The sequence below is a fragment of the Lutjanus erythropterus genome, chromosome 15 (assembly GCF_056507025.1).
Source record: "Lutjanus erythropterus isolate fLutEry1 chromosome 15, fLutEry1.hap2, whole genome shotgun sequence".
In the NCBI taxonomy this organism is placed as follows: Eukaryota; Metazoa; Chordata; class Actinopteri; order Lutjaniformes; family Lutjanidae; genus Lutjanus; species Lutjanus erythropterus.
In genome coordinates this window covers 5,882,583-5,891,729 of record NC_139331.1, presented here as the reverse complement: position 1 = coordinate 5,891,729, position 9,147 = coordinate 5,882,583, and the positions used below count along the sequence as shown (strand labels likewise).

The following is a 9,147-nucleotide window of genomic DNA, read 5'->3' as shown; positions in this document are numbered from 1 at the left end:
CAAAACAATAAGGTGGTACTTGAAGAATTCAATATTTTCCGAGGTGGTAGATGGTTTAAAAAGTTTCACAAACACTGATCTAGATGGATAAATAGCACTACAGGGGAGGAGAAAATTTGTATTTTTGATTTGGGAGTGAACTGTCCCTTTAAGTTGATTGGTTTTGCATTTTCAGAATTCTTTGAATCAATCATTTAACCCATGTTCAGTTAACTCACATTATTCAGGCAGCAGACTCACATTTTTGAGTCGAATCAGTTTAAAATGATTTACAGTGTAGACTGATAGAGACAGAGATACAATAAATAAGGACATGACTGAACCTTTAAACTGTTGTAGCTGTGCATTATTATGTTTAAAGGTTGCCCAGCTAACCCCGCGGGTTGTCTGGTGTTCTAAAAGAGGATTAGGACAGGGTTTTCTAAAATAAATAAATAAATAAATAAAAGGTAGAGGCAAAAGGTCACGTTATGAGCTCTTCTGCCTTTATGTAATGCCACCGCACTTTGATAGAGAGGTTCACTTCTGTGGAAAGGCCAAGCTGATTTACAAAAAAAGACAACACCAGCACTTTCATGTTGCAGTTTTGCATACTAAAAAATCTGTGCAGTCAATGTATTTCAAATGATATATGAAGGCCTGTCAACACCACTTCTCAGAACCATTAGTAATACTAATGACCTGTCACTGTGTGTGTGTGTGTGTGTGTGTGTTTGGCTGTGGGCACTAACTATAACACCGACTCCTTTATTTCCCCTTATTTTGATTCTAAAATCTGAAATAGATGCAAGTCATCCGTTCGTGTGACAGAGCGGCCTCCGACTGACTCAGCTGGTGATGAATGAGCCGTCAGCACTCCACCCACTCCTCACCAGCTCTGTGATGGTGACATCTAACACACACTGAACCGGTAAATGTCATTAGATCTGAAGAAAATGAAGCTCACTATCCTGATACACTCACTGTAAATTGCTCAGGAGAAAAAAGAAAAAAAAAGAGCACCAGTCAAATGTTGATGTGAACCTCGGGCCTTAGAGTTCAGCCACTATCCCATAAAAATATCTGAACTTTGTCTGCCATCTAGTGGACAGGCTGTGGAATAACACTTATGTCCTCTTCACAGCTGGAGCGCTTCCTCCCAAAGCCACGTTAGTATCGCACATAAGTACACTTTTGAGATACAAAGCATGACATATCCAAACTATTTTACACTTTTAACTCATTTAAATTTCCAATAAAATAAAATAGGATAAGATATGGTATGATATGATAAGATAAGCATTTACTAATCCCTTATATCCTTGCAGCACAAGGACAGAAATAAGTACAAAAAAACCAGAGTATTTAAAAAAAAAAAATTAAAACGCATATAAATTGAAATGAAAACACAAAAACAATAGCTATTGATCTCTTTGACAACGGCCATATTGATATGAAATAGTAGGGTAAACACAGGTGTTACCAAAGATACTGATTAAGGTTTCATTCCATTTAGTGTAGCAGAGCCTTTTCAGTGAGCCAACATGCAGAACAGCAGCGCTGTGACACTGTTTGACCTGAGTGGAACAGAACCTTTTTTTAGAGACCAGTGTGTAGGACACTTCATTGTCACCCTCCCCTTCCAAGCATGTAGGAGAACCTACGGTGGATGCAAAACTCACGTGAAATGCAATTTGCCCTCTCTAGAGCTAGCATTTAGTTAATTTGCTACATGGCAGTGCAACATGGTGGACTCTGTGGAAGAGGACTTGTGCCCTCTGTAGGTATGAACAGCTCGTTCTAAGGTAACACAACATGTCATTTCTGATTTTCAGGTGATTGTACATGAATGAAAACATCCAAAACACTTATGGATATTATGTTCTGTTTTTGCCATAGTCTGTCAATAAACCACTGTAAATCTTACACACTGAACCTTTAAACATTTTGGGGGGCAACTTTTACCTATTTTCTGTCAAAATGACTGCTGTGAAAAAGGTCGGTTAAGCAAAAGCAATAATAAATTACCCACAACAAGGGCTGCAGTGGTACATCATGGTGAAAATGTTGAAAATTGTTATCATGCTATGTCCATTTGTTTACCTATGGTATTGAATTCTACCATATTATGATGTCTTAAAAAAGTTTATATCTCATTTCATGCTTGTCAGGACATAATGTTTTGTGAAATTATATTAAAAAAAAACTTTTTTGTGCCTTTCTGGTCATAATGATGATTACAATAATAACTTGAAAATTTTGCATTAAATTTTGAGTGTGCCTGACGCTCGCTGCAGACTAGTATCTCCACCGTATTGCCAGCAGTATTAATAGCAGTAGATGTATCATTGAGGTTGTGTGTGTCTGTGTGTGTGCACATGCACGCGCTGTCACATGCATGTGTGTATGTATGCGAGTGTGTATGTCTTTGTGTATGTGCATGTGTTATCACACGTTTGTATGTATATGGGTGAGAGTGTGTGTCAATAAAAGTCCCCTTACAGACAAAGAACAGCTTTTGTGTGTGTGTATATGAGAAGTTGTGTGAGTAAACAGGACAGAAGAACAATATGGCTGACATTAAAAATGTCAGTAGGCAGTCATGGATATTAGACTTAGAGCTCGACATTTAATTAAGCCAATCACAATCAGCCTTGTCAATTTCTGCCCAGCAACTGTGAGTGGACATGTATCCACTGTGTAGACAAGATGGACATTTCATGAATGAATGAATGAATTTAACATTAATCAGCTCAAACTTTGAATTTATTAACAGTTCAAAAAGACTGCAGTCTAAAATGTCCAAGTTGGACACAGAAAGACACAGACAGAGACAGACAGAGAGGCAGTGTTTTTAAACTGTTAATAACTTCACACTTTGAGCTGCTTCAGGTGTAATTCTCTCTGTATGAGGTTTGAACTGTCAAAAAACAGCTTTAGGTCATTTCACCAATCAGCAATCAGAAGACAGGACCAGCCTAAGGTTGGTGAAATTAGCCAATCGCCTGTGTGTAACAACAAAGTGAAATTTGAAGACTGAAAGGACCAAAAGAAAGAGAGAACTTAACCTGAAGCAGCTCAAGGTTTGAATTTATAAACAGTTGAAATAGACCGCAGACTAAAATGTCAACATTGGACACAGAAAGACAAAGACAGACAGAAACATACAGATAGGCAGACAGAGTGACAGAGACAGACAGACAGTCTTTTTAAACTGTTAATAATGTCATACCTTGAGCTGTTTCAGGTGTAATTGTCTCTGTATGAAGTTTTAACTGCTAAGAAGAAACTGCTCAGGTTGGTGAAACTGACCAATCACCTGTGTGTAACGACACATTCAATTTTAAATACTCCAAAAAGAGGCAAAAGTTGAGACAACGTACCTCTCAAACTCCAGCTGTTAAATGAAACACTGTAATTGCTACAGCTAAAAAACACACATGGTGAGTGAGAGGACAGGTTGCCGAACGTGATGGTGCAAATTTTATTTCTGTGGTGTGAAAAATGAGGCCACCACCATGATGGAAAATCTGGAATTATCTGCTTTCTTCCAGAAATGTTGGCTCTCACTTAACATGGGAGTGAATGAAGCATTTGGTTGGACTCGTTTTCCTTTTGGACCTCGGCCAAATGCTTTAATGTGCTTTTTGTGTACGTGCTCCCAACGGTACGGGACTAGTTACGCTCCAAAAATCTGGCAGAATAAAAATAATAAGAATAAGAAGAAGAAGTATGTCGGCTTATATATAGCGTGCCTTTGAGCATTGCACATCAGGCATTCTAAATAATGAATAAATAACTAATATTAATTGTGTGATACTGTATACATGAAACTGTGATATTTTCTGAGACAGTTATTCCATGAAAATCTCATACCATTGCACTCAAACTAATAGTGCAATACTGTCTGGAGCAAAGTGACAAAGTGGTGTGATTAGTAATGGCAAATTCAGCAAAATATGGTATATTGTACATACAGAACATATTAGAAAATTCTCAGTACTCTTGCTGCATGTGTGTACTGCAGCATTATTGTTGCCAGTGGATGTGTGGCTAATTTTATCTGCTCACTGGTGTCACCTGGAACAGCAATATTTTACAAACTGATCATAATTTTAATTATAATTATAATTTTTATACTTTTTAAATTCAGTGCTTTTATTTCTACCTTTATCATCCTTCACAATTGAGCATCACACACTCACTTCTGCTTAAAAAAACGCCTACTTCCTCAGGACAAGAAGAAATTAAAGATTACAATGAAAGTAATACTGCTATAACCAGGATATAAAAAACAAATAATATAACACTGCAATGAATGTACTCAGAGCATTATATTAGAAAGGCCAGTCTTTTTCAGTCAGCTATAAGTGTAACCGCAAGAGGGCAGCATGCACAATTTCCCACACCCCACAGCACAGGAAAATTTCCGGTCCAGCGACCGAGCATAATTTCAAAATAAAAGTCTCTGCGGGCATCTTTACTATTCTAACCGCTTCGCTGACTGACTTCTAATTGATTCAACCAAACCGTATCACTTTGTTTGCTTTCATATGAAAAATGTGAGGGTTTAGAATAGGAAAGTGATCACAGTTGTCGCTAACATACGAGAACTTAACGTGACTGTATATGTTATGTTTAAAGTGCTTTTGTTTTGAAAGGATAACCCGGGAGTGGTTTGGGCAGTACGCTCTCTTCTTTCTGATTGGCTGTGGTCACGCTGATGCTGATGTGGTGTTCCCAAGTTAGCAACGCTGGTCCGCCGATACAAACAGATTCTTTGATATACCAGTAACATTATCAGGTTGTAATAATGCCGTACTATCAGACCTGGGAGGAGTTCGCCCGCGCAGCAGAAAAACTGTATCTGACAGACCCCATGAAGGTAAAAACACTTTATTTTTTAAGTACATTAGCATGCTAGCTGTGTAGCTTGTTAGCCGGGTAGCTCGTCAGCGACGTGACTCACTGAACCAGCTGCTGGTCTGACTCTCGAAATCTCTTTCTAATTTCTCGGTTTTTGTCGTGTTTGCAGGTCAGAGTGGTTCTGAAGTACAGACACTGCGACGGTAACCTGTGTATTAAAGTCACCGACAATGCCGTGGTAAGTAATTTCATGAGAAAGTAATGTTTTAATTGAAAGGTAACAAATCATCCGGAGTGTTGGTTAAAAAATAGTTATAGTCATGTTTACATCGGAAATCTTTAAATCCTTTCTCTGACTGATGAACAGAAAAAACATTTTCTTTGCCTTTACCTTGTGCATTTTGTTGTCATGTCTCAGTTGGTATTAGTTTTCCTGCTGAAAACAATGTTTATACTTCCAGCAATTAGTTAATCGTATTATGCATTATATTTTTCATGCTCACTGGAGAAAAAAAACCTTTCAAAATTGAAGTGATGTGATATTAATTGAGGTCTGTACCAAAAAAACATGCTTACTTTCATGTGCAAAACAAGATTTTGGGCCAGGTCATCTCTGCAGCTCTGCAGTACCTCATTATAATGCTGTTTTCTCACGCATTTTTCCTTGTCCAAAAAATTGTGATCTGGTTCTGTGATTTTATTGCAATTAACTTTTATCATATTGAGAGACATCGCATTAGTCCACAGTGCTTGAAAACATGCAGACATCTGTTCCAATGTGTCCAAAAACAGTAGGCTGAGTTAGGGCCTTTGTGATCAAGTTTTTAAATCAGTTAGTCACCTCATAAATTTGCATATAAAATTCCAACATTGCATGAAGCTTTTTCATTTTTGTGGCCTGTAGATAGAGGAGCACTGTAGTTCTTAAAGGGGCTGGTTTAACATCATCATATATATTATTTGATAGACATGTGTAAGATCAAAACATAAGCAAATCTAATCAGTTGTTTGGCTTGATATTTACTCATGGATACTAAACTGTTGTCATTAGTTTCCTGTTGATTGATTCAACAGCTGACTGTATCAGCTCTCCTCTTAATGCACCCATGCATTCTGTGAGGCTGAAATGCTGATTGTAAAGGAAACCAATCTGTCTGACAGATGATAAATTATAGTTTTGACCTGTTGATGATAATAGATGGAACTTAAAGTGATTAGCAACATCACTAGGATTCATGACTCGAAGTGTTGTGCCAAATCTTGTAGAAATATTTATCTGGGAGAGTGAACATTTTGAACATGAACGCCTTCACTATATTTCATAATAATCAATTTCACGGTTGATTTGTCTGTGTGGATGCCAAACAGAGTGAATAGTCTTTGTTCAAACAACCACAGCACTGTAATCAACAGATATGCATGGTGAGTGGTTTGATTCGTCATCTGTAGCATCCTACAAAGGCAGAAAGCAGGAACCACAGAAAAGTTGATGTTGAGAAAAACAGCTTTTTAGTTTTTAGGCTAACTGGAATAACTAACAGATGAGTGGAAAGTAATACCTTTATTTTATGTTGTAATAGACCAATTATTACTATAACACTGATGTCGATGATAGATGTGAGCAAAAAAACTGCACTCTCTTTTAGAAAGACTATTCTTTCAGTTTTCCATCTACCATTTGGTTATAAAAATTAATTTACAATTGTAATCATTTGAATATGTGATTTTAAAGTAGCAAGACAAGATGAGGTGGCAGCTTCTGCTACTGTGCTAAGCTAGGTTAGTTAATCTTTGTTTTAGATGACTAGTTTGACTGTTTTATTCTTTGTGACTGTACTTAGCCCTGACCATATTTGTGTGGGATGACAAACTAAATAACCAGGATGTTAGTTAATCAAAATGGAAATATTTCTGTTACAAGAGATGGTGAACATAAGAGGTACAAAGGTAAACATAGCTTAAGCCACAGCTAGCAGTGACAATCTCATCAGCAACTATTTTTTTTGACTTATATCTGTTTTTCTTTGACTTGTAAAACCCTTATATATTACAACAAATGTCAACAAGTCAGTTTCTGGTCTGAACTAAATTTTGACAGAATATGTAGTTACTGCATCTGAGCTTTGTACACAGTGCAGAACACATCTTTTTTTTTATTTTTTATTTTTTTTTTTACAGCAGATATATTGATGTGACTCAAAAAAGTACAGGACTAACTAAATAACATTAATGATGGCTCTGCTGTAGTTTTCAGTTGGTTATACACAGGCCAGCAGTGCCCTGGTCCTGAAACATTTGATGTATCATCAACATGTTTGACAAGTCCAAATATCTGCTATTGCTGTTGGAAGCCTTGTATTTAATGATACTGTATGATATAATGAGAATAGTTCCATGCACTGAAACTGTAATGTATATTGAAAACATAACAAAAGGGCTTCACTTTCCAGAATGGTTGCTGAAGGACACAGGAAGGGAACTGGTCAAGCAAAAGACAATGGCACTTTTCTAATACTATGTTTGAAGTGACTTCTTAATCTGTGACATTAAAAAAAAAAGCATTGCATCCCTTCAATTGATCGATTTTAGGGCTACAACTAAGGATTATTTTCATAGTCAGTTATTTTCTTGATTTATAGTTTGTGTTTCATCAATCATTGCAGCTTTATTCAGTTTAATGTAATAGTAGTTATCATACCACTCATCTCGTCTTTTGTTCGTCCCTGCAGTGTTTACAATACAAGACAGACCAGGCCCAGGACGTGAAGAAGATCGAGAAGCTCCACGGAAAACTGATGAGACTCATGGTGTCCAAGGAGACGCACAGTGGTGCCATGGAGACGGACTAAAATGCTCGAGGAGCGCTGACCTTCTCGAGCGACTGGACTGAGTTCAGTGGACACAATGGTTGTTGAGAGCACAGTACCATCAGAGTGCGACATAGAGGTTGTCGAGAGGGAATGAGATTGATCTGGCTGCCTACACTGATTTAATACCATCAGAGATGTGATGATATATACTGTATATATTTTATTCTCTCAGGATTTTTTTTTTATTATTATTCTTTCTTAGTCATTAAAAATCCCATTATCCAGATTTTTCTTGTCAGGCATTTTGATCACATCCCTGATGGCATTAATATAAAGTAAGTTCAGTTTAGGCTGCTCAGAAATTTTAGGAAACGTAGAGAGGGATTGGGGGAATGTGGGATGAAATGTACACAAGTACAAATCCTCTGCTGCTGTTGTGTGAGCAGCTTTGGCACCTTGATTTCTTTAGAGGAGCTTGCATTTATTTTCAGTTTCATAGGCGACGAGAAGGACGGGCAATGAAGACGTTGCATGTCTTTTCTTTTTACATCTGAATAGCTACGTTGGATTCAGTTTCAGCAAAGCGATCAGTTTCGTTTCGTTTGTCCTCATGGACTCGTGCCACATGAATGAGGCAGGACCTTCTGATTTCCTAACGACGGTGTGGGAGAGCCACGATTTCTACGGAGGGACCCCACACATCCAAATGCCATTTCATCGTATGAAAATAATTATGTTACATGTTCAATAAATGTTTATTTACCCCAGCAAGAAGCCATTCTTTTCTGTATTCATCTTGTCTTGGTGTTGTATACTGTGTCTTAAGAATAGTGCATGACTGTATAATTAACAGTATGGAAGAGTTATGGTCAGACAAAAAATGAGAAGAGGAAGAATTTTTTCTTTGTTTTACTTTGCATTTTGAGAATAAAGCAGAAATATCGACACAAGCATAAGAAAAAAAATAAATCAGGAGGAGCATATTTTGCAATAAAAAAAATGTGAATAAAGCCAAAATGTTATTTCGACTTCATTCTTGATATTTCAAAGTTATTCCTGACATTTTGACTTTATTCTTGATGTTTGGTCTTCATTCTCAACATTGCAATTTTATGATTGACGGTTGACTTTATTCTTGCTATTTTGACTTTACCCTCAACATTTCAAAATTTCTTCTAGACATTTTGACTTTATTCTTGACTTTTCATTTTATTCTCAATAGTTTGACTTAATTCTCAACTTTTTGACTTTATTTTCTATTTGGACAAAATGCAAAAAAAAACTTTTTCTCTGATCTTTTTTTTTCTTATGCCTGGCACTAATATTTAAAGTTTGACTGTATTCTCAATGTTTCAAGTTTGTTCCTGACATTTCAACATTTTTCTTTGACACTTCATTTATAATGGGGTTGACTTTATTCTCAAAATGCAAACTTCTCTGATAGGTCAACTTTTTTCATTTTGTCTTAATTTTCAATGTTTCAAGTTTATTC

The 9,147-nt window shown here is 36.7% G+C and overlaps 1 protein-coding gene across 1 annotated transcript; it reads left to right on the top strand.

The window, feature by feature from the left end:
- Positions 1 to 4,681: 4,681 nt before the first annotated feature.
- srp9 (signal recognition particle 9) lies at positions 4,682 to 8,429 on the top strand. Its single transcript, XM_084738055.1, has 3 exons — positions 4,682 to 4,864; positions 5,015 to 5,083; positions 7,575 to 8,429. Exons 1-3 carry the CDS (start codon positions 4,793 to 4,795, stop codon positions 7,692 to 7,694), a joined length of 261 nt encoding a protein of 86 aa, XP_084594181.1. The 5' UTR covers positions 4,682 to 4,792; the 3' UTR covers positions 7,695 to 8,429.
- Positions 8,430 to 9,147: the final 718 nt, after the last annotated feature.

Bases quoted from the DNA above. Each gene is read 5' to 3' on its own strand.
- srp9 (XM_084738055.1), top strand. From the start codon at position 4,793: ATGCCGTACTATCAGACCTGGGAGGAGTTCGCCCGCGCAGCAGAAAAA. The intron at 4,865-5,014 runs GTAAAAACACTT...TCGTGTTTGCAG, and splicing joins ATCTGACAGACCCCATGAAG to GTCAGAGTGGTTCTGAAGTA. The intron at 5,084-7,574 runs GTAAGTAATTTC...TCGTCCCTGCAG, and splicing joins AAGTCACCGACAATGCCGTG to TGTTTACAATACAAGACAGA.